Below are 27,485 nucleotides of genomic sequence, written 5' to 3'. Positions count from 1 at the left end.
TTGCTTTGAACATGGCACGTACTTTATTGCACGATTTTTAATGCAATGCCTTTGTGTTAGATGTAATTCGGTGAAGGTTTTCCTTTGTCCTTCGGTTTTAATCGCGCAACCAAGCCATTTATTGTCTTTGTGTATTTGACTGTAGCCTCAGTTGTTTATTGACATTTCGCTAATGTTTTTTTTAAATAAATTTCGTCCCTGTTTATTGTGTAATATTTTCATTCTATCCAGTCCTTCCATTCTTGCATCCAGTGCATCTAATCTTTGAAATTTTCCACCCTGTCGTTGGCTTAGGAGTGTGAATTTGACGAAATCCCTACAGTGGAATGTGTGGTAGCGGTTACATAGTAGTCCTTTGGGGTGGGGGATGTATAGCAAATATTGTTTTTATTTTCCATTCCATTGGAAAATGATACGATCTATCCGTTGCGTCCAGCTGATTGCTTTTGCGAAGGTTCATACAGTGGTAGGTTGAATTCTTGAATCACACACACACACACACACACACACACACACACACACACACACACACACACACACACACACACACACACACACACACACACTGTACAAACAAGAACCAGTGTCTTCCACATCTATGCACAAAACCAGTGAACTCATGTAGACGTTCGACGTTCATTTTATGTTTTTGCGGAGTAGTGTTGATCACGTTTGAAAATAAAAGTCCGTTGTAACGCACCTATTTACACTTTATGCATAGTAAAAACATTATATTAATGGCTACCTTTTTGCAGATTGCACCACGAAGTTGGGTGTAAAAATTAACATAGAAGTGGTAGCATATTCACTAATTGTACTTTTTTATGATATGCTTGCGATAACCTTGATTACAAATCTTACGATTTCTTGCGATATTCATTTTTAACACAATAAACCCAGTAACTGTAATATTTATTAATGTTTTGTTTTACGTGTGTGTAATTCATTTTTTTGAAATATAAAAAATGTTTTTATTTTCTTAAAGCATTAAAACATTTCAAGAAAAGTTTGTTTTCTTATTGTGGCATTTATGTTGAAATTTATTAAAGTTTATTTCGTTAATCTAATGCCGTGTTGTGTGTATTAAGAGTTTCTTTGTTCTCATTGTGTAAGACACAAAATGAAGAAACCAACACATAAGGCCACGGTTGGGTATAATATTTGATTGGTGCTACGTTGCACCACACCTATACAAATGCAAATGTATGCGCTTTGCCCCCATTGGCTAGTTGAGGGAAAAATACACTAAACATTATAAATGCAACATAGTATTATTATTGTTTTGTCCGTGATACATTCTATTATTAATCCCTTTTTTTCTTACAATTTTCAGTATTATTTTGTATCTACCAATGAGGGCTCTGAGGCCAAGTTAGTTAACTTTACGATGGTTTTTCAAAGTTTTGATAAGTAAAAATAAAAAAAAAAGTATTCCGTACACTTCAATCATTAAAAACCTTTTACTGCCAATGGCAATACTTGGACTTGGTAATATATTGGGAATAATATTTCACCTTTCAATTATTCTTTGATAAAATTTACAACAAAACTGTTAAACATGTCGACAGTGGGGCTCAAATAAAAAAACTGTAATCAGTCAGGTTAGAATACTTTTTTGTGTTCTTAGTGTGTTCTTAGTTCTTAGTGTTCTATCTTCTCCATTTATCAATGACGGCATTCGTTACATCTTCCTTTAAACCAAACCACTTAAGTATGTTTATATTGCACATACTTACATTTTTTATTCGCTGTTAAAAATTTAAAACAAGGTAAAACATCATGTTTTAAAGTTTGGACAAAATTGTGAGATTGTTATGAAAGTCAGAGTATAGTATAATAAAACAATGTTTTTACGTGTATTGGTTTGTATTGGATTACCTCAATTATTGGATTCTTGGATTTCGTGCGGATTTCGCGCATTTTTATTTTTCATCGGCGCGGATTTTGGGGAAATGAAAAAAGTGTAGTTTAAAATCGTTATTATTTCCTGGTTTCATGATTTTCCTGTTAGCAAATAAAATAAGACCCTTGGCTTTATTACTAGATAAGCTTCCGAGATTCGCAACCCCAAATGCCTGAATCCTTGTTTTGTTTTTGGGTTCGCTCTATACCATCTGGACTCTTTACCCCTTCACCGTTATAAACAGGCTCGACAGCGTGCATCGAAAGTTCTATCGAGAACCCGCCGTTTCTTTAACTATTCTCGGGTGACGGTGCTCACTTCATTTGCCAAACTGTTTTCATCGCCAACATGAACACGGATTTCCCTCTCTGCCACTCACACGATAGTCTCGCGCTGAAATGTTTCAATACGGTTGGCAGTATCATCCCAACAAATCAGACCAACTTCTCGCTCTGGCACACGTGGATTTTGTTGGTAGTGTGGTGGAGTGAACAATTTCATAAATACGTAGAAGAAGTAGGATGAACCGAATTTACACTTTAAAAAAAACCCAAGATATTTCAACTTTAACCGGGTCGACACGATCAAGCTTTCTTTAACTTCTAAGTATGCACATCTTTCACTTTTTAGATAGGCTCAATTGTTGATCACTTTTTCGATAAAATATCTTTTAAATAATGAGCAACAGTTTGAATTGTCAATTAGTGAATTCTTATTCACTAATTCTATAAGTTGCTTACGATTTGGCGCGAATTTAAAACGGATTGACGCGGATTTCGCGGTTTTTAAATTGAAACCTCTGTAACAGCTCTTTATGTATATATTTGATTTAAAAAAGTAGAATGTAAAGGAATTTAAAGCTGTCAGTAAAATTAATCAATATATATTTATATATTGGCAATATACATTGGCCAGGCTCAATGTATTACACGATCCAGGTGGAACTTTGCGTCAATGTGCGGATTTTGACAGAAAATAACCAGCCAAAAAGCCCTCGTGTAATACGGCCATAAACTCCATTTGACATTGAAGAGTTAGTAACATTAAGAGATCTATGTAAAATGTCGAAATGAACTTTGTCCGAGTGTTAAGTGATCTATTGCATCAGTATTTGTCCAATCTTCCTGTTGTTAGTGTTGTAATGATGCCAAAGTAGTAACCACTATCAAAAATACTGTGGTACCTTATAGAACATAACGTAATGCTGTACTTACACACGTACTTCAAAGTCAATTTTGTGTAAATTATACCATTTTCAAAGTTTTCATTGGCTTCGGCTCGACGTTACATGAGTTTGGCGCCATAACCGTGGAACAGACTATTTCAGTTACATTACTGTTGTAGTACTTAAGATTTCTTAAGATTCTTTTATAAAGCAGGAGCGATGTACTTTGAGCTGTACTTTCAAATGTTTATCCATAATTTTATTAATATTTCAAATAACTATGTTATAATAGAAGCAGTAATTTCACTCTCAACTATATGTACCGCCTATGTTACATCTTTCCCAGGGTACTGCATCTGAAAATGTCTGCCGACTCCCAGCGTACTCGGTCAATGGCATCTTCCGGTGAAAGCGGCGTGGTGCGCTGCATGCCAACAATTGTACCCCCACAAGCAGTCAGCGACCGATCAATCATTGACAGCGTGGCCGGTTTCATAAATGACGTAACGTTGCAAGCTCAGGCACCGCTTGGCGACAGCAAAGATCACATTGTGTGGGTGCGCTTTGAAAATGCGGCCGACATTAGTGATCCCTGCCTGGGTGATGATTGGGAGCTGGAGGGTGGGATTGCACCTCCATTGCTGTTGATTTTAGGTTATGTTAGCGGTGTACAGGTAGGTTATATCTTGCATTGCTGCTTAGAGAGAATAATACTTCTCGTTTAATAATATAGAAACGTTTAATTGATTATTTTTTTTATATTTCGTTGAAGGTTTGGATCGTACCGGCAAATGGTGAAGCTATTGAGGTACTCTCCTGGCGTCACGGCAGTGTGAAGTGTTTGCGTGTTCTACCAACGCCAATATCGGGGGATCGTGAGTCAGCTACGGAATCAGCTGACCATTTTCAACACAAGCGTCCTTTAATAGCACTTTGCGATAGTGGGTTAGGCGGGGGCAGCGCCAATGCGGCTGCCTCCAACGGCAGCTATCAATATTGCGCAGTCAACTTCATTTCCCTCAAAGATGGAGAAACGGTGAAAAGCATCAAGTTCAAAAGCATGATTGTAGACATCCTTGCTAACCGTTCTTCGATAGTAGTAACGTTCCCGGAGCGCATAGCAGTATTTGACGCTCGGACATTAGAAGATCGCCTCACTGTGACGACCTGCCACCCAAGTCCGGGCCTCAATCCAAATCCGGTAGCACTAGGATTACGTTGGATTGCATACGCAGAGCGGCGCCTCATCCCGTCAAAGCGGTCGAGCGGTGGTTGCGAAGGCGATGGCGTAACGAGCTACACGGCTACGGTGCTAAATGCAGCCAAAAGCTTTGGCAAAGGACTTCGCGAGCTCGGGGAACAGGTGGCTGCTGGTTTAACTGGTAGCCATCTAGGGTCGAGTCTGGGTTCAAGCTTGGTCGGTGGTGGAGGTGGCTCCAGCTCCAGTGGTGTTGGCGGCGGCCTGAGTTCTGGAAGCAATACTGGTTCGTCAAATGATATTAATGTCTTAATGGCTGGAGGCATTTTAGCTGGGGGAGGAACGGTTAGCGAAGCAAACCAACCAGGAATTGTAACGGTATTGGACATCAAGTATCCCGTAAAGGACGTGAGTCCCACGACAGGCACACCTGTTACGTCGAATGGTGGTGACCCTATAGTAGCCCACTTTCTCGCACATTCAGAAGCTATTGTCGCTTTGGCGTTCGACGCTCCCGGAATGCTGCTTCTGACTGCAGACAAGCGTGGTCATGACTTTCACGTATTTCGGTTGCAGCCGCACCCAAGCGGTGCATCCCTAGCGGCCGTACATCATTTGTACGTTTTGCACCGAGGAGACACGACGGCCAAAGTACAGGACGTGGCGTTTTCGCTTGATTCGCGGTGGGTGGCGGTTTCGACGTTACGCGGTACAACTCATGTGTTTCCCGTCACACCATATGGCGGTCCGGCTGGCGTTAGAACGCACGGCTCGCCCCATGTTGTGAATAGACTGTCCCGTTTTCATCGATCAGCTGGACTTTCCATCGACGGACGGTCAAGTAGCCCTGTGTCGCACTCCGGTGAAAGTGGTACCGGTGCGAACCATGTACCCACTGCCATGGCTTATGCAAATCCTCGGACACCACCTTTTCCACATCCAACCATTCTCCAACCATTAGCGCAGTTAAGGCAACCGTCTAATTTGTTAGGAAGTGGGGGAGGGAGCAACGTTGGAGTCGGTGGTGGAAGTGGATCAGCATCAAGCAAAACGATGAGCGGAACTCATCACGGTCACCACATAAGGCAAAGAAATTCTTCCTCGTCTTCGTCGGACGATCTTATGAAACCGTTGCGTGTGTGCGCTAGCTTTGCCAAAGCTCGTTCGTGGTTGCTCGATCCGCCAGGTTGTGTGGTACGCGATACCCCCGCACATCGCATTCAGCGCAAACCAATCGATTCATTGTTCATCATGGCTGCCCACGGCGCTCTGATCCAGTACGATCTTGAACCCAAACACGCCTCAGGTAAGTGTGTATCCGTAACCTGTGTGAACCTCAATAATTATTACAACTATTTAAATTTCAAGTAAGACATTTATTTACAAGGAAATAAAGAAGGGAAAGGAAGACTAGTGTAAATTGAAAGGTCGAGGAAGACTAGGATGTAGGGTTCAAAAGTAAAAAACGGTAAAGAAAATAATTCGGGGTTTAGAGATTTTGTTAAACGAATGGGAAAAGTGGCTGATCCTTCTTAAGGATATAAACGGAATGTTATGCGTATAAAGAGAGTGGCGTGTCTCTACATCTAAAAGTTCGTGGGAACAGCGGGCGGAATAGGCTTGATTCACATGACGCAAATAAGTAAGCGAATAAAGTTCAAAATATTAAAGACAAGCTTCTTGTCGTGCGTGCAACTAGAGAAAAGCAACCTTGAGAAAAGGTTGTATTTGTTACGCAAAAACTAAAAGGACCGTTTTGCATCATGTACGACTCTATGACACTTTATGTGTTTGTTCGATTGACTATGATTTTTAATTTCATTAGATTTAACATACGGCCTTGCTGTTCTCACGGAATTAATGAAAAAAAACTTCGTTGAACTTTTTAGTTACCTGTTTATTAGTTTGTTTGTCTAAAATTTACTTGTGTTAGACACGTAATAATCAAAATATTAGGATGTTTTAAGTTTTGTGAGTAATTTGATGATGAAGAATGATTTGTCTATGATTTAACGTTTATGTTGAAATCGTCTGAACTGATTATTTTTCTTATATTAATGTTTTAACAGGAACACCAAAGGAAAAAATATGTGATGATACACCTATCGAGTTAGAGGTAGAAGCAAAGGCACAATGGTGTCTACAGCGACAAGAAAATTCTTCTACTGGCGATATTCAACCACCACTTTCGTTGGACAACTGGCTGATAAAGGATAGATTTATAGAAGAAGGTGTCGTCGGTACATCGGATTCTGGATCGATTAAGGACTACGATCGCCTGCTACATTCACATAATCGTGGAAGTACGGGTAACATCTCAGCTGATCATGATGATCGGTGGCTATCACAAGTAGAGATTATAACTCATGCCGGACCACATCGTCGGTTGTGGATGGGTCCGCAATTTATGTTTAAAACGTACAATACACCGAGCGGGTAAGATAATGAAATCAGCACAAGTCAGCCGCCAGTCTGGTTTAAAAATTATTGTTTTGCATTCATTTTGTATTCCAGCTCTCCATTATCGTCTATAGACACAGAAGCAGTGGAAATATGTACTAGTAGTGGCAGCGGCAACGTGTTTAACCGATCGCTTCAACGATCCAATCCGATGAACATGCCTTTAGTTGGAGGTATGATGAGGCCCTTGGTACCCGTACACATTGAATCAGGATCATGTAGTAATTTTCATTCATTCTCAATTTGTGTATTCGATAAATTTAACAAAATTCTAACGATTTGTCGATTGTGTTCTATTTTTCCGGTACACTACTGCTAACTCCAACAATTAACACCATCAATGTCTACATGACGAATTGAGCAGGTAGTTACGAACAGAGCCCGCGTATGATGAACATGAATGAGTTTCGCCATCATGAAAATCTTGACAGTGAATTTTCATCTCTCGGTCCGGTGGAATCACAATTGCGCGAAGATCTTGCAGATGCAATGCGCGAATCACCGCATATTGCTACCGGAAAAGATACTGCAGGTATGGAAGAAATATATTCACACATTATTTCCTTCGCACTATTCACCTTCCTACATTCTCATCTCAGACAGCTCATAATTGTTTCTTATATTAGTTTTGTTTCGATTTGTTATTTGTTTCATTTTGTTTGTGATGAATCCATTTTCGTGTGAAAACAGTGCATTGTCACATAAAGCAGATTTCAATCAATTATTTAGTCTGGTTATTAGGTCAGAATCATAATTCCAATGTATATGGGGCATATTTTTACTATACAAAACGTGTTCCTTTTTTATTTAATACGATTTAATGCTGGTGTGTTTGTTAAATCTGGTTGTAAAGTGTAATTAATAATTATTTTCCATTCTACTGTGATTTTATTATATGTACGGCATGGTAGAAATGAAATATATATATCTATATATATGATATATATGATACAGTCTATATATACAGTCTTTTCTCGAATACGCGAATAATGCGTGTAGGAAAACTTCGCGTAACTCGCAATTTCGCGTTACTTGGATTCCCTTTAGAATATCGTTTATAGTTAGTATTCAGTGATCGATTTCTTCTTTTAGCGTTCCAAAGCGTATTAAACACTGATTTATTTTTTGTTTTTACGTTATTATTTAGTTAATTAGAGTTAATTTTTACCAAAATTAATGGTTTTTATATCAAAATGTATCGCTTTTTTTAATATGGAATTTGACAGATACAAACTTCAATTCCTCATAAAAAAATACACGAATTGTCAAAATTTGGGATTCGTGTATCTCGAATTCGCGTAACTCGGGAAAAGACTGTACAAGAAAAAATATAATGTGGTAATATTCGTATTAAGTAGGTACTATACTTTTTCAAAACGTATCGCATAGAAATAGTTTTAAAATGAGAATTTTGTATTCGTTTTGCTTTACACAATTGGTACTGCTTAAAAAATCCTCATTGTAAAGTATAGCCATTACCCAAGATACGCGGATAATGCGTTCCAACGAAATCCACGTTACGAAGCACATTTAAAGTTGATATTTCTTCGTTTATTTTGAGAATTATAAATTTTACCAAAAATATTGTTTGTAATATTAAAATATAAAATTTTATTGGAATTATTTGAAATTTGAAATATAATTCCCTGCAATATATACCTATGGACTACATATGTGTGTATATCTCAACTGAGAGCTTTAAAATTTATAAAATTCTCGTATCGCCCGATCCGCGTGAGTCGAGTATCGCGTAACACGGGTAAAGACGGTTATGTTAAATTTTAAGAGATGCAGATCTAGATAGTATGACAAAGAGAAAGTGACAGCGGAAATGTTTGAGAGAAAAAGAGAGAAAGAGAGAAATAGGAAGAACGATATAAAATCGTTGGACACGCTTAAAATATCATTAAATTATTAAAATAAATGAAAGTGCATGTTGTGTTTTTTAATTGGTAAATTTTGTTCTATAAAGTTAATTAAATTGATTAACAAATTAATAAATTAAAACATTTTAAAATTTTGTTGCTTCATCATTAGAACCTTTGAGTGGCTAAGTTCATACTCAGCTAGTTCATAATGTACTGTATTTTTTCTGAAAAGGTTTGCGCTGCGCATGGTGCCAACCATAAATCATATCAAATTCGAAAGTTTATATATATATATATATATATATATATATATATATATATATATATATATATATATATATATATATATATATATATATATATATATATATATATATATATATATATCAGTATCAGTATATATATATATATATATATATATATATATATATATATATATATATATATATATATATATATATATATATATATATATATATATATATATATATATATATATATATATATATATATATATATATATATATATATATCAGTATCAGTATATATATATATATATCATCAGTATCATGCTACTGTCGCTTTTTGGCATACTACTTTCATGGATATTTTTGATTTATTCTTTATCATGTTAAACGAATGTTATACCACGTTTCCATTTGCTTGTTTCCATACTCATTCAATCACCATTGCTTGTTATGTTTTCATAACACATCAATTAAATCATTTTTGAACAATTTTTGCACTAGCTTATAAGAAGATATAATGTTTAAATGCACCAATATTATTAAAACTTTTGTTTCAATTACACGTGCTGGAAAATTTTTGAATGTAATCTTCTATCGGAATGTTTTAATGTTTTATTTCAAATTAATTTCAAATTACTCCCTTGTACAATGCTAAGGACCTTAAGTTTAATTCACAAAATTAATTATTCAGCATATAAATAGACACTTTCGAATTACATTTGAAATAATTGCTTGTGCATAAAGAAAGTGTGTGAAGATTATTTTTGTGAGTATTTAAAAAGACTTGTGAACATCAGTTCTGTGATTTTATGACATGGGGGGAAAACAATTGCAGCGTACGCACTTTCAAACGCGTATGTTTTTATGTCCCTCATACAATATTGCATTTAATAATCATTTTGGTTATATGGAAATGCAAAATGTTGATCCCTTATGTACTACAGGAACGAACTATTCTTGTGCTGTCCGTTTCCTATAAATTTAGCCACAGCGGTATAAAGAGAGCGTATAACATTGAGAAGACTATGGAAGAAAAAGAAAGGAGAAAGTCAAAGGCAATTGGAGTGGAAGTGTAAATGAGAACCATGTGCAATCTTTTGTTTTTTTTCACATAAAAGCTAGTGAAATGTAGAGAGATGTATCTATAATGTATATTTTGAAAATACTCTAAAATTATATTGTAGTTTAGCCAAAATGCCAGAAACTTGACAGTATTGTCTTCAAGATATTTACGAATATCTAAATTTTAATTTCAAATTCCAATAATCAAAAAGAGAAAATGTGTCAATTCCTATATCAATACGTTGTAGAAAGTTAACAGTTTACTATTGGCCGTGGAAATGTTTTTTTTTTTTTTAATATCAACAATATCTATGGTATTCTATCAATATAATACCAAGTATTTAATTGATGTCAACAGACAACAATTTCTTAACGCAACATACCGCTTTATTGCGATGTGATGTGTATAACTGTGTATAATTGTAAATTTTGCAATTGTATTGTACGATGCTCATTTGATTTCACTTGGGTGATTATTATTACCTATCTTTTGAGATTTGTATACCATCGTTTATATTTTCATTTGTTGCTTACACTTACTGTGCACAACATATTCGTAGGTGATGTAGTAAAATAGAAAAAATGAGTTTATTAGCAGTTTTCTGCTAAATTGCCAAATATATTGTAATTGAAAATAAAGAAAACGTCTCTTCAACCCAGGAACAAAAACTTCAGGTTGCCTGTTTTGTCAGATGTTTTTGTTTAAACTAAACAGCTTTCGCATACGCATAACATTGAAATGCCTTTTGCTATCTGAAGCATATCGGAAAAAAAAATCTCAATCGTTTTTAGCCATTGTGTTCATAGTGAAGTTGCATTATTTTTTTGTTTATATGCAATTCAGTTTATCGTTAGTGAGCTATGTTATGTTTAACAGCAACCTAGATGTTTTATTTTATATTTTATACCTTGGCCTTCGTTCAAGATCGCATGTTCTGTTCAAAACTAGCTATTTTATCTTTTGATTTCTTATTGTTATTTAACTTTATCAAATTTTGTTGGGTGTGGCTTTAAATGCGTACGTATTCAACGTGTACGACATGTTTGTCTTAGTATTTTTTTCATCAACTTTTAATTTCTAGACAATTGCGCAATTCATTTCGTTACACTTTCCAAAACGATCTCACTTAATTGTAAAAAAGTATGTTATCGTGTTTTTAGTTTCTGATTCACAAAGATACGTAAGTTGGATGAAAAATTATTTTTCTTCTTTATGCTTCTAATAGATAGACTGATTAAAAAAAACATCAACAGAATGCATTAAAGATAACTGTCGAAAAGATTCAAAAGTTGCTTTTTTTCATGAACAACAAATTTCAAATTCAATGGATATTTGGGAACGATGGATAATTGATAAATATTTTTTTCCGAAATGCTTTTAATAGTTTTGATTTTTTAAACGAATTGTCGCAAAGCTAAAGTAAGCACACTCCAAATATAGTTATATTAAATATAATTAATCATTTACACTGTTATATCATACGATCATGATTGTTCTGAAAGTTTAAATACAAAGGGCTAACCCAATACGAAAAGCAAATCAAAACCAAACAATATTACAAAGAAAATGATATGAGTAATGGTTCTAAAACACTTGCCTTTGGCTTCTTTCTTTTTCTTACCTTCTATCTCTTTCTCTCTCTCTCTCTCTCTCTCTCTCTCTTTCTTTTTCTGTGTATCCTGGTTGATAACATACACCGTCGCACTCCTACCGATAATGGTGTTTCGATTGCGTGCGTGGGTCTGCTTCCATCTCAAAATGATAACGCCCCGGATGTCGATTGAACATCGGTCAACGATTGCATGACGCTGTCATGGTTGCCGCACAACCTTCTCGACTGGCGCCTTTTCATCTCTCAACCACGCCATGTTGATTTCTCTGTTTTCCTGCTGGCGTAATAACTCGATACGTGTGTCTTTTCTCAATCACCACAACCTCTCCCGGACTATTTAAAATTGTTATAGGAAATCTCTCGGGATCTGGCTTGGCATGTGGTGTCAGCTGTCTAGGTAGCAACGTGGGACAACCTCAACATCAGCACCATTCTCCCTCAGTAACAAATCAGCAAGCTTTGACATCTACCACCGGTCTTTCGTCCGTTTCGTCCTGCTCGTCTACATCGATTTATTCATCTACACATTCGCTGAGCTCAATTTGTGATCAGCAACATCAACAAATACTTCAACAGCAATGTCACCAGCAACAGTACCAATGTGGTGGAAGTGGTGGATGTAAGGTATCTGGGAGTAATGAAGGCGATGCTTCTGGATGTTTCTTTGAATGTAAGCAGCCTTCAATATTTGCTAGCAGCGGAGACAGTAGCATCAAAGCTAGTGGATTAGTTAAGAGAAATGTTGGTATAGTTCAAACAAATGTGCAGCATCAACACCAGATGCACCAACATAATCATTATCCTGACCCTTGCAGACCAGATTCGGGTGCTAGTGGGCGAAATATAGGAGGAGGTGGCATCACAATCGCAAAAGTCGTAAATCCTCTAGGAACGGTTACTACGATCAGCACTATTGGTGGTGGTTCTGCTGGGCCAGAAAGCATCGAATCTGACGATTTTATGCAGGAATGTGTTGAATCGTATCTGCACGAAAATTGCGATGAGGCGCTTTTTCGTCCAGTCGTAACTGTGCATCACGATAGCACATCTGCTAATAACCTACATACACAAGAATTAGACATGGTTGAGATGCGATTCGGTCGTTACCGTGGCTCGTCATTAGATCGAACTGGAAGAAGTCGAGTTGAAGCTACTGAAAAAGGACGATTGATGGCCGTAGGCTGTGATGAACGACCTCTCAGTCAACCAGCATCTTTGATTGCACGGGATTTAATTGTTCCGGTCATCGAGGAAAAAAATATGCCGTACTTTACTAACAGTGCTGTAATCAAACAACATTCAAAGCATCACACTGGCTCTGAAATGACACAGGGGTCAGATGGTATTGAAACTAATGTGCAGATGGCATCAACAAATGAAAAATTACTCACTCGACCTAAAAAAATGTTGAGTAAAAAGGAAATGATGCAACAAACCAGTAACACTAGTAAACTTTCTAGAGATGTTGATATTGATCACAAGGACTCGGAATTAGAATCAGTTGCTATGTTAAAGTTCAAGATGAATAACCCTTTAAAACCATGTGATGAATTTGAAACAATTGAATTACCTGTGGCGGATAACGATCCATTAGAAAGAGACACAATAACAACAAAGAAGGAGATGAAAAACTTTTTGAGAGGTAAAAACGATGGCAGCAAAACCGAAGTATATACAAAATGTCACTCGGGTACTAGTGTCGGTTCAAAGAAGAGCAAAGACAAAAAAGCACCTCAATTGTTTGACTCTCCAAGTTCGGGATCAGTAAATACCGAACACAACGATAAGAAGGATTATTGTAACACTCGAAGTAATTCTGCACAAGAAAAAAAGAATATTAGCATTGCTAACGTTGTTATTGAAAGACGAGGTAACAAACGGACTCCAAACAGCCAAAAAGGCAATTTGAAAGATAATAGAAAAGAAAAAGAGATATCGATAGAAACAACTCGATCTGTTTCACCGGTCGTATTGATGGATAACGAGCAATTACTTCCACCTTTAGAGGCCCTGAAAATTGACGATTTAGAGCTATTCGGTGATGACGTTGTGTATGAACCACATGTACAAGCAAACGAATCAGTTATCGGTAAAGATGTTCTAAAGATGTCGAACAACAAACAGTCCAACTATATAACTGGTCATGAAAGATCATGCATTGAAGCTAAAGACATAAAAATAAGAGAAGGTATAAATAGTGTTGAAGAAAATGAGGGGAGTCTCGTGGCTGCAAAATTAGTAATGGATACATATTATGATCCTTCTGCCACTGATAACAAGTATGAGGTGTTGGATTTTGTTGAACCATCTCACGCTTGTTCAGACTTTTCGGAGTTACGTACAGGTAAAATATCTGAAGAATGTGTAGGTACCGAAAATGGCGAGAAAACTCTGATAAGTTTTGAAAGTCCATTGATAGAACAAGCAACAGTGAATACAAATCTTCTTATAGATGAAACATTATGTCAGAAACAACAAAATCAGACAGTGGTTGATATGCAGAGCGTTTTTGCGAATGGTAACATAATGTTGGCCATGTGTTCTAGCTTGCGAGAAGCATCCCCATCCATTGAGCCAGAATCGACGGTCATAACAAATGAACAGGGTTATTTTGGAGAAGGCACACAGTCCCGAGCTCATACTTCAAGCCAATGTGTGTTAAAACAACATTCGATAGAAGGTCAGGATTCTGATTATAAGAGTTTGGAGCTAGATATAGATATCCATTCGACTAGTGCTGTTGAGCAGGCGAACATGAGCAACTCTTACAATCCCACTTCTGACACGACGACTACTATTGTTAGCCTACTCTCTTCAGCTTCTGAGGATGATGAAGATGTAACGACTAACTCAACAAACAATGACCAGGAAGAGGAAGCAGTTGGCCATGATACACTGCTAGAGGTAAAAGATATTGACACTGTAAATAAGACATCAGAACCAACTGGTAAACGACGACGACGCAAACGCACAATTACCTATCAAAATAATACTACTAGTACGACTATAAACATGGCAACCATTGATGCGAAGGATGACGATGGTGACGAAGAAGAGGAAAACGGTGACGAAGATGATGAAGAATTGCAGCCTCTGATATCAAGTAACAAAACTTCGTCCTCTTCTCTTTCGGCACCGGCAACTACGAAAAGGGATTCCTTTACATACGGAGAAGGGCCAGGAATTGGAAATGAAACAGCCGTATTACTTACACCACTGCCAACAGAAAATGAAAGATATGTAACAAGTGAGGTACTGAAGCAACCAACTATAAATGCAACAGAAATAACTGAAACTGTGAATCCAAAGGACACCGTTATTCAAGAACCCTCTGTCGCTACAGTGAAGTGTTCAACGACAAACAATAATGCAAATAGCCTCAGTACTAGCATATTAGCTACTTCCATTACGAGCAAGGCAACAAGTGCAATTGCGGCGGGTGGCGGAAACGGTGGAAATGGGAAGAAAAAATCAAAAAAGAAGCGAAAATAATTACTATTGAAGCGGATGATGCTGTTGATATTCTCGGCTGCATCATTGCTGGTTTTGTTTATGCTGTCTTACTTGCTGCTCCTTTACATGTCGTGTTTTACTCTAGCGTTTAGAGAGTTGTGTAGTTTCGTTTAAAAATTTTATGTAATTGATTATGGATGATTTTCCGTATACTCGTTTCACGGTATTAACAGTAGGGGTATGCTCTTCCAATGCCTAAAACTTCTATACAACATCGCAAAGCATTAACAATTTTGTTTTCTGATTGCATATCGACTACGTATCTGTACAAAAAAAATGTTCATGTGCTGCAACAGAAATTTTGTAGAATAATGAATATATGTACATGTAGACCCTACTGTGCAATAGGATTTTTTCACTTATTTTGTTCTTATTCAATGGTAACAGATCGTCATTAGTTTAATTAAAAAATTTTTTTTCATCTCATTTAGTTTTGAATATCAGTTTTTTACATGGTAATGCGGTGAGAAAAATGAAAAAAAAAAAAAAATTACACAGCTATGGGATTATTCATACGAGTGAACGTATCTGGGATGCGTATGTCTGGAAAAATGCATTGGTTTCCATGTTCGAATTGTTTGTTGTTCATTCAAAAGGCAGTGCATGTCAATATTTTGAAATTTTTTAAATTAAAAGAAAAAAAAGAAAAGAAATAATTTCTGTTCTAACTTACCTTTGGTTATGAATTTATTTGATGTTGCTGATGTGATTGAACTATGAGTCATACGGTAGACGCTAAAAAATTCATGTAGATAGGAATGAGACGCATAATATAAACAAATTGACTGTACACATAAATGAAAATGCTTCGTAGATGTATAATTTTCACTATTCTGTTTTAATAATATAATGGCCAAAATGAGCCTTTGCAAGGATTAGCGTCGAGATAGGTAAAATATATCAAAGCGCAAACCATTATGATTTCAACTGCCTGCAGTAATGTTGAAATGAGGCGTTTTCCTTAGTTACATTTTCAGTTGCAAATTCGTTCTAAAAACGTGCCATAGTTGTCCATATTTGCATTGAAAGAAGCAGATGAGTGAGAAAAAAATCTTACTAATAAGCTGAATGTGGACATTTTTTAAAACTCCAATCTTTTATAGCAGGCACAAACAATAGGAAGCAGAAGTAATGCAAATATAAATTTTGTGCAAAAGAGAATTAATACTTATGTTTCTAAACAGTCATTTTTTAAATTTGGTGGTCAATGATTTAGCTTAATGATATCGAGCAGTGTATCGTGAGTACTGAAAGCCAAGGAAACACAATTCAGTGTGCTGTGCTCACAACACGCACTTGCCACACCGAACGCTTGTATGTGCCACACTTGCACTTGTGCCACACTGTGCGCTTGTGCTACACTGTGTGTTTTTGCTAGACTGTGCGTTTGTGCTACACTGTGCGCTTGTGCTCCCTATGTGCATTTTAGGCACTTTTAAGGGATACTAGTGCCCATTTCGCGTACGACACACAGTGTTTTTGTCGCATAAAGTTTTCGTATTATGCGTGTGTTTTCGTACCGGCGTGTTCGATGTGTTGTATACAGTCGATGCCACTAAATTTTGTCTAAATCAATTTTTTACAGTGGGCATCAATTTTTGTCTAGTGATCACCAATTTTTTTGGGCGGCCCGGTGGTATGATGGTAAAGGCGCCGGATTCCACATGAACCGACTGGACCCAAAATCCCATCCGGACCAATCCCCCGTACTGATTATCCAGCTACGGGTAAATAAAGCCAGAAATGGCAGGCCTTGACTTCTTGAGTTTGTGGTGCCAATGCAGAAAAAGAGATCATCAATTGTTGTCTCTAAATCACAAAATGTAGTTGCTTATTAATTAATTTTTGTATGTACATAATATCTAGCAAAATGTACTACTTTTTTATTTTTTTGATGAATAAAATGTGAATTAAGTCTTTAATTTTATAAATGTATTTTATGAGTTTTATCGCTAAAATTACGGTACTCAAATAGCCTTGCAAAAATTTTTCCAAAATCGATTTAATTTTCAATTGTATTCGTTAATGCTGAATTAAGCATAACATAAACTTTAATTGTTTTTCATATTTTATTGATCTAATTCTATCAAATACTCCGTATATGTGATGTAATCATTTTAATTTTGCTGTCTACGCCCACTGGCAAAAATTGGTGATCATAAGACAAAAAGCGATGCCTACTTTTAACAATTGATGGCTTCTAGACAAAATTTAGCGGCAATGACTGTATATGTGTGTAACATGAAACACATCGGTACGATATCACACGCATAATGCGAAAGTTTTAAGCGATAAAACCACCAAATAAACGATAAAACGCGAAATGTGCACTAACTTCCCTTAAAAGTACCTAAAATGCACTTAAGGTGGCACAAACACACAGTGTAGTACAAGCGCAGAGTGTGGCACGCAAAAGCGCTCAGTGTGGCAAGTGCGCACTATTTTTCACAGTGCGGTGCGCAGTGCACTGCATAGTGCGCTTTGCGCACAGTAGCGCACTTCTCAACATTAATAGTGAGTATTTGTTTGAGAAACAAATGTAACGTTGTTTATATCATCATATTTACAAAAATTAAGACAGCACATGGATGAGCGTACGACAAAATATATAATTTAAGGAATTTTTGTTTGTTTGTTTGTTTGTTCTTAATGTACAGGTGTAATAACAATTATCTATGAAAGCAATCAATCAAGATTTTTTAGGAATACTATAGTAACAGAAGTAAAACCAACAAAATAAATTGTTATACCATGCGAAAATGACAGAATATGCAAAGAATATGTAGAAGCGACGATAATTAGGTGACAACAAATGCTTCGTTCTATATAGAACTATACAGTTATCGAAATGGTAGATAAACTAGCCCCGCTCGCAAATTAATCGTGATTAGACAGCAGCACACATATTCAATTTCCCCTTTTGTGCAGTAGCCGCTGCTTGTCAGCGAGTATTTATTAAGGTATCTAACTGCCAATATGTAAAAAAAAGTTTTGATCCTTTAAACATAGAATATATGACGTATAAGGATTAGTTTAGAAGAGCCAATATCAGTCAATGTAAAATGCTGCAAAAATCATTATTTAACTCGAAGTACTACACATATTATTTTGTCAGTTTAGTTTCAACGGTTCAAACAAATTCGTCTGTATAGTTAGATTTTGACGATCTTAATGAATGACTCTGTTTACATATAATTTTCTGTACAAGCATCATCTGTAATAAGTTCTCGATTCAACACACCACGGGTTGTACGTACAAATCCATGTAAAAACCCGACCTTTTTGCTATGGGATTGACTAATCAATTACGTGGTAAACATATTCAATCAAGTAAATCCATACTATGACAAAATATCTAAATTGTGTTCTTTTGCTTTGCAAAGGGTATATTGCATCAAAGGATATATTGTAATGTATGCATAATTATATCTAAGCTGATTCTATCGTTGTCTCTATATTCAAAGCAGTTTTCCTACGTGAAAAGAGAATCGAAGATTTTTCTCTACAGAAGCAAAAAACAAACAAGGGACAAAATAAAAAAAAGTAGATAATCAAATATTTCTTAATTGGAGACCAAAAAAGAAATGTGCGTTAAGAAGGCTGAACAAAAATGAAAAATTAATCGAAAAACTGAATTTGGTTTAATTGAAATGGCTTACAATAAACGAGAAGAAAATGAAAAAAAGTATTACATTTCATTATCAATATCACTAGCTTCATGGCCATTATAACAGAATAAAACATTAGAACTTTTGTAGCAGTTATTATGATTACAAACTATGAATGCAATATTTCTAGTTCATGTTGAGCTAACACATCAATGAATGAATGATTTTACTCCAAATCAGAATTTTGATTGTTGTAAATAAATCGTTGCATCAATCATGTAATTGCCATTGAGCATGTAAAAGAAAGATTAACTAAGTACAAAATAACACAAAAGAAACAAAAAATCCGGGAAGAATGGATACACCATGAAATTATCCTTTTTGTTAGAGGAAACAAGTATAAACAAGTATAAAGGAATAAACGATTGAAAGGAGATGAATAATAAACTGGATAATAATTAATAATAAATCGTTAGGAGCATTTTAAATATTTTACAAACACATTGGAAATCTTTAAAATCCTTCATCAAATTTACAAAAAAAAATTAATTGTTGTGTATATCCGTTGTATTGTCTGTTTCATGGGACTTATGTGTTCTTCTTTAGTGTAAAATTTTGATTTTAATGTATCGGTTTGTTTTCGATTATAATTAATAACATTTTCATAAATTCTTCAATTCGATGAACAACTAGCTTAAATATAACACGTTTTGGCTCAAGTTTTAGTTGATAACATGTTGGAAGTAGATCGAGTGACTGCATCCAATATTAAACTATAAAGTCTTCATTTTTGCCATTATCTATACTGTCTCTATCTTCTTTTCTCTATGGCTTTATTTATCGCTTCCTGCAGATGGAGCTCTCGTGATGGATGGCAGCGACGAAAGCTTCCTAGTAAACAACCCTCATCAACATAGTAGTGCGGTGTTGATTAATTCTGCAGATGAATTACAGTCGGCCTCGCTTGTGCACCTTGACCAGGAAGACATGAGCAGCAGCAGCTTTAGCTCGGCCAGTAGGGCTTCCCTAGAGTTGGGCCAACCATCATCCAATACTGGCTCGCCTACTGCGTTATATGGTGAAAATCTGTTACCTTTTCAAGGTGACTCCAGTGGTTCGTTATAATGCAACCCTAAAAGAGCTGCCAGAGTAGTAGCACCATGGCGTATACTCAAGTTAATTGTGCGCCGGCTGTAAATGTTACGATAATCGTGAATGATCAGCGCAACGTTGACCGGCAAATCAGCATGGGAAAAAATACTTCAAAAAATGGGGTTCTTTCGTGAATCAGACACCAAAGAAAATCTATGAGAACGTGCTCAACAGGGTCATAAACTATGAAAGTGAAACGAGATGCCACAATTTTGATCTGTTACCCAGTGTGGAATATACACTCAATGTTTGTTTTCTATCTCATGGCTAATGTAAGAACAAAATTATGTATCGGTAGCGCCAAACACTGGTAGTTGGAAGAATGAAGAGCAAATATTGAAACATCTACACACATCATCATCATATTTCGCGTATTTATAGATATATACTGGCTGTTAGTGTAGGTTTGCGTTTGATTAAGAGCATCACAATAGTTAAAAAAAACCCTAAACGAGACAAATCGCAAACAGCATTTTACGAAGGTTTTGTTTCATGTCTGTTTCATGAGGATTCCTGAGTATCGAGAAAAATCTATAAAGCTTTATGTAAACATCGTTTCGAACCACATCTTTGCGTTTGTTATAAAAAAAATCTTTAGGTACTATTTACCAAATATTGTTATCAACTATGGAACCGAATATTTGTAGCTATCAATCTTTTCGTTATATATTTTTGATACTTAATGAATGAATTATGTTTTATTATGAATTATTATTAGCTTGGATGTATAAAAAAGGATCATCAGGCAAATGGTTTTTGTTAGACCCTCACTAGTAGTATAAGAACAATTATAGACATAGGTAATCTATTTCGAAGTCTCTACTTTTAATGTTATACCATACCTTTGACGTGATGTGACTATTTGAACTAGTTTGTTTTTATTTCTACAGTTTTCTACATGCCAGCTTGCTACATTATACCAATGCTATGAAATATTTCTGCATATTAAATGGGGTTAAGATTGAATTTAAGAAACATATTGATCACACCGTGCTAATGCGAGCACGCAGCAGTTGAAAACTGAAGCGTTCTATCCGCAAATAACTATAATGTTTTACGATTATTTGTGTTCGTTAAAGTTTTTTTAAACCATTTATTGTGCACTTCAGCTATATAAAATTTTCTTTTGATTTTAGATATTAAATCTTTTAAACTGTGAAATATATTTACCTTTTACTGATAATAACGATAACACAATAACACTTTGAAATTTTAATTTCATTTATGCTGGACATCACGTGAGAATAAGCAGAACGGATCGTTTATTAGACATTGTTTGCACTTTTATTATTTTATTAAATTTTTATTATTTTATTATTTTTTAATGTTATTAGAAATATATATATAGTATATATACATATATAGTATAGTATATATTTAGTATTAAATATATTAAAATATATATCTATATATACTATACATAGCCTATAATGATATATATGTATAATATATATATATATATATATATATATATATATATATATATATATATATATATATATATATATATATATATATATATATATATATATATATATATTACTTTTACTCACTCACGTCCTGGTATAATGTGTCATAGTTGGAGACTGTCAATGTACTAAATATTTTCCTATCGGTTTTTTGGGTATTGTATTCCATGAAATGTGTACCCCATAAAAAAGGTTAAATATATCGAAATAAGTCAACAAAAACTATTTTTTTAAAGTAAATCCGTTTCAATAATTTCAATGTTATCAATTCTGGACTCAATTCGGTCCGTGTTACAATTCCTTAATTAATCACCCTGTTTCATATTTCAGCCTTACTGCCTACTGGTTGAAGATTGGCGTCATTACGTCTTATGGCTGAATATGTACTTTTTTGTATATGCTTCAAATAACCAACAATGTATCAAAGCATAATTAAGCATTAGTTTGAATATATGCCATTTCAAATTATTATGAGCAAAATAGAGCACATCCTTACAAAGCTAATAATTAATTGCCAATTTTCGTCATTCCAATCTTCTGTAATCATCATATAGATTTTTTATAGAAGGAATGATTGAAAATTGTGTTATTTCAAAATAACTATCATAATTACACACATCGAAGATTGTTGCCTATCTAGGATTGCCTGTGATAAAAAACAAAAACAAATGAAGCATCGGAACATGTTAAAAGCGGGATACATTTGATTACCATGAATTATACTGGATTTTTATTAAATCCATGGAAAACAAAAGTGATTTGCAAATAAAACATTGAAATAAATAAAAAATAATGAACACATTTTACAAAGGAAGTAATAAGATTAAAAACTGAAAGATTACATTCATAATCCTTTTATTGACTTTACTGTTTTATTTGTGATTAGCAAAGGCTATCACGTATAACATGCTGAACAATAAACGTTGGCTGCTCAATTTTTGTTTCATAAACACTTTTTTTAGCTTACGTCTATTTAAAGGCATCAACCTAATCGAGGTGCTTGATTTGATTGATTTTATCATTTTTGAGCTATTGTGCTATTGTACATACTTGTTGGTATGGTGCTTAAATTGCATATAATGGAGTAATCTTATGATCTATTCTATTTTATACTTGTAACAATTTGTCATAACCGTTAGTATAATTTTTACACACAACGGTGTATATTAAAATAGGGGTAATAGTAATTCACAGAGTCTTCTTCACTAAAATAATAATAAAAAAGACAAAATTATTAGGCTTAAGGACTCTGTTATAGTGTCACCTTACCGTAAAAATTTTATTGATTTGGGTAAAAAAAAATTACAGCGTCTTGACAACTAACTTAGGTAAAGTTAATTTCAGTTGGTTTGTGGAATAGCATCTTATTAGCGGAAAACAAACAAATGAACTCTATTTGGCAAAAGCTAATTTTAAGCACGGTTACGTGATATGCACAACTATCTGGCTTATTTGTTAAAATACTGATTCAAATCAGATGTTAATATACGTTAAAGAAAGTACAAGATGGTGTTAGATATTGCTTGATGTAATGTATGAAAGATACACATTAGGCAAAAAGTAAGGCAAACATATCGCTAAAGTGTTACAGTATGTCATTTTTGCAAATAAATTTGGGTAAATATAATGCTAAGCTCTTTACCGATGTTGTTTGTGCGGTTAGTAAGTCCAATAGATGGTGCCATAATCTTAAACCTAGTACAGGCAGTCCCCGAGATACACGCTTCCTCTTATTCGGGGATTCGGAGATGCGCGGTTTTTGGAAATTTGACAGCTGAGTTAGTTTATACCACAAAATCTAAGCAAAAAGGTGTTAAATTGGTCTAAAATAACTTTCTTTGTAATATAAAACATTTGTAGTTTATTTAATGTATTCTATCAAAAAGTAGCCTGGTTTGCTGGATAAATGAAGTGCAGAGAAGGAAGACAAAAATCTAACTTTGAAGTATAAACGATTTTACTCCCGGATTCGACTTACGCGGAAATTCGACCTCGGATTCCCCGGGTTATAGTAGTCCGCTATAATAAACGTATGTCAGGGACTGCCTGTACACTTTTTTTGGACGCGCGCAGTACATTAATGTGGTTGACAAATGCCGAGGTCGACATACCAGGATTAAACACGCTGCAGGCGGAACTAGTTGAAGTTTCGACACGTAGCAGGAATGGGTCGGACGATCAGCACGGGCAGGAGCGTAAAGGTTGATGGCTAAGAGTAGTGCAAGAGACTCTATGAGACTATTCAATAGTTCCGCCACGCACAATCGCCTGGGTTTCAGTACCCTTTCCTCCTAGGGTGTAAGTACTAACAGCAAACATCACGTCCCAAATCGAGGTGGTGATTCCAGGAGCGCAGAGGGAAGCGAGTAAATTTTCACTGGATGGATGGACTCAAGTCGTGCGAGTGGCCGAGTGGCGGTAGGTCACCAAATGACATTGGCGTACTCGAACACCGAGTGGACAAAAGTACATTAAAGCGTCTTTACGTAGAGAGGATTGCGGAGCTCAAGGGCAAGATCGACAATCAGGCCAACAAGACGATTGCCCCTGGCGACAACGTGCTTTAGATGATCCTAAAAGGATAGTCTAGAGTCCAACAGAACTACGAGATCTTTGACGCAATGCATGCGTTCGAGAGAATTGTCGCAGATTTTGACTTCATATTTTTGTAGATGGAGATCAGCCCACGAGAAATTTTCCACGCGGAGGGGAATGTTCCGGATAGTAACGATTCGTGAAAGATTTTAGCCAGCATTCTCCAATCGGCAATATCCCTCAATGAATTGCAAAATTCACCCAGGTCGTTGAAATGTACCCTTATATCATTCGGAACCCTGAATTTGAAGTAAAATGTTTTCATACATATGATAAACACAATGCTCTCATACAACGTGTACTGTAACATACATCCTAACAAAAAGACAAATATAGTTTATATTTCTTCAGTTTTCGTTGTGTTTGTCTTACGACACGTGTAGGACATCAGAGAAATGCGTTAAGTGAATCGATATAACGCTTATTTAAATAATAATAACAGTTAAATTTAAATAACATAACAGTTCCAAAAGTTAAAAAATCTTTAAAAACACTTTAACTTAATCATTAAATTTTTAAAAGAATTGGCTGACGACGGTGCTCGACCGTGAGCGTTTTAGAAGAGTGATTCTGCTGCAGGCCAAGATTGTAGCACCGAATAAGTAAATAAGTAAGTAAAAAAAAAAAAATTATTAAATTATTATAACTCATTCGCTTACCTTGCAATATGAGTGGATACGGCATTTTTATTTACACCTAACAACGAAATGTGCCTTCGGACAAATTGTTCTACTTTTGCCTTTTGCAGATAAATCTGGCCCAATCTGTATAATGCGTCCATGTAAGTTTTCAAATGTAACTGGTTTCTCATTTATTCATCTTTCATTCTATTTTAAAATTATACAGTATGTAGCAAACGGTTGCAAAGAAAAAAAAAACATTTTATATAGCACTTTTGAGATGGAGTGGTGTGGTTGAGGAGTTTTCCTGTTGCGCCCAACGAAATATTTCACAATCTGTATTTAGAACTCGCGTGGATACACTACACACATCTCATGCGCAAATTAATCGGTTTATGATTACTTTGTTATCTTTCTCTATTCTCTGTTGCAGCTTTTTAGCTATTTTGTTTACATTTCTCATTGGGTTTCGTTTTATTTTTATTTCTATAGCATCTTCCTGAAAAAGTTAATCATTTGTTGTACAATTACTATGTTTCAGTTTAGTTGCTGTCCATGTGTTGGATACATTCATCAATAAATGATTTTAATTTTATAAAAGAATAAATTCATTCTTTTCTTCTCTTCAAAGAATCCGTTTTCTCTCCACGGTTCGGTGCATGACATACAATTGTTTCTACCTTCACAAATGTTATTATTTCAGTTTAGCGTTCTTTTCTCAAACTCACCTTAACCTCATCCAAACACCGTTCTTTTTGTTGTTACTCAAAGTACATTTTTAAGTTATGCATCGGCATGTTTTTTTAGCTATTTTTATTCAAATGAATCCTATGTATGTACAGTAATACATTCCTTTTCAGTTCTGGATTTCTCACACGTTTATTTATATCAACGGTAACCCCTTTCTACAGTTATCACTTCCGTAGTTTCTGAATGAGTTGTGACAATCCTGATAGTGGCATTCTACTATCTTTTCAATGAAACTTCTGTTTTTTTCACTTTGTCTTAATTTGACGATCTACCATCAGTCATACAATAGCCTAACTAACAAGAAACACGCATTCAACAGTGGACTTCTACAGGCATCTATAGAGGAATTATGATTTTATGTTTCCTTGTTACACTTTGTCTTGCTACATTTTTTTCTTAAATTGTGTTTTACAGCTCTATTGAGACAGTTGACGAGCCTTTAATACTCTATCGCTCTCATTATCGCCCGACATACATTTCTTGGAAGAAATGCTTGATGGAACCAACATCTTCCCCTTATCACAATATATTTGCCTTCGATTTCAATCGACTGTTCTTTTTAATTATTTATTCCTTCTCAAGTGCCCTATTGCTTATTCCAGCTATATCTGTCTTTTTTTAGTAATGCCAATTCGTGAAAGTGAAATAGAAGAAAAGTTAATGCTGAAAAAATAGTAGAACTTAGGATCTAACTGTAGCTCAAACCTAGTTTTCCATCCAATAAGTAATTCTTGTACACAGATACTTTGTGTATTGATGCTTTGCAAATAATTTAAGATTTTATTTCGTACCATTGTCAATATTCGTTCCAGTTTATTATTTTTTCAGCATATCAGCTGATACACAGAACAAAAATGGTAAACAATTTTACTAACCAAAAATATTTTTCTCGTTTGATAAAAAATCTACAGAATTTTATCCACTGTAAGGACACATCCTGCCTTACTGTTTCACACAAGCTGTTGTCTGATACTGGATTATTAACGTTATTGTCACAGATAAATCCTATATTATAGATTGACTTTATTTGTTCAACTGTTACGACTATTTTGTTGCCGTGTCTTTTCAATTCTGATTCCATTCACAGTCATTCGCTTATTTCCAATCATTACCCAAATTATATAAGGTAGTACGAATGAACGGTACCATGGGATGGCTTGATGGAATAAATCCTTCCCTGTTCGAGCAACAAATTGAATATAACAATTTAGGAGAGTCAGTACAAATCGTGCGGGTTCAACCTAGCCATTTTCCAGCGATCCTTCACTTCACAGGATGGCTTTTGTTTACTTCATTTTGAACAGTAGCGTTCCTCTTTCACAGTAAGCTTGCAAACGTCCGCTTCTTTAGGCACTTTTTTATGATTGAAGTAAAGTGTACTGACTCACCATATGATTCGTATTGTGCGCTCGCTACTTTTCTCATCGTACAAAACAATGGTTTTTGCAAAAAAAAAAATTGATAAGTTCTTTAAAATAATTACAAAAACAGAAATACTTAAAAACTGAATTTTGCTGTGTTTAATAAAGCTAGCACATTTTTCTGCCTCACCTCGTTGTTATTGGTTTGCCGAAAATAACTGCCTCGTTGTTCGACCTTAATGGATCATTTATTTTAACTTCATCGATCTACATTTTACTACCGAATTCCTTCATTCGTACAAACTTTGTAATGGTTGTGCTCTTTGGTACGTCATCTCTACGCTACTGTTGTGCCTGTAAGTGGACGAGAAGATTGGTTATGGCATTGAATGGATTGGAATAATTCTAGTAGAACGAACATATAACTTGCCCAATGTGTTAAGTTGTACAGCTCTATATGTAATGTTACTCATAAAAAGTAAAATGAAATGAGTGTACTTAATAGATGAACTTTTCGATTAACTATATCAAGATGGATAATTTAATTAGCGTTTATGCAGAAAGAGTTATTCTAAACTCTTTTAAAATGGGTGTCTTTTTTCACTCATCGTTACAACAAATATAATGGTTTTAAAAACGTTATAAGGTTTTCATTTTCATTAATATAAATATAGTTAACTAGCAGAGGTGCAAAGGATATTAAGTAAAAACATAAACTAATTTTGACGAAATACCTATGCGGAAAGTTCAAAACGTCGTGTGGTAGCTGTTAGGTTTATTGTACATATGTTAGTTAGTGTACCGGATTGCATTCTTTCAGACAATTATATAGCATTAGTCGCATTCCCAAAAGCGAAATAGCTTGTCTTTCAGTGTCAGATGCATAGTGCTCACATTGTC

At 35.2% G+C, this 27,485-nt stretch overlaps 1 protein-coding gene across 1 annotated transcript; it reads left to right on the top strand.

Annotated features, from left to right (window-relative positions):
• The first annotated feature begins 3,430 nt into the window (after positions 1–3,430).
• On the top strand, positions 3,431–15,009 carry LOC128707346 (uncharacterized). Its single transcript, XM_053802301.1, has 6 exons — positions 3,431–3,742; positions 3,841–5,572; positions 6,336–6,702; positions 6,781–6,947; positions 7,091–7,258; positions 11,870–15,009. The coding sequence occupies exons 1-6, from the start codon at positions 3,431–3,433 to the stop codon at positions 15,007–15,009; spliced, it is 5,886 nt and encodes a 1,961-aa protein (XP_053658276.1).
• The last annotated feature ends 12,476 nt before the right edge of the window (positions 15,010–27,485 follow it).

This window comes from Anopheles marshallii, chromosome X (genome assembly GCF_943734725.1).
Source record: "Anopheles marshallii chromosome X, idAnoMarsDA_429_01, whole genome shotgun sequence".
In the NCBI taxonomy this organism is placed as follows: domain Eukaryota; kingdom Metazoa; phylum Arthropoda; class Insecta; order Diptera; family Culicidae; genus Anopheles; species Anopheles marshallii.
Note: the sequence above shows the minus strand (reverse complement) of the source record. Positions and strands in the feature narration are given on the sequence as shown.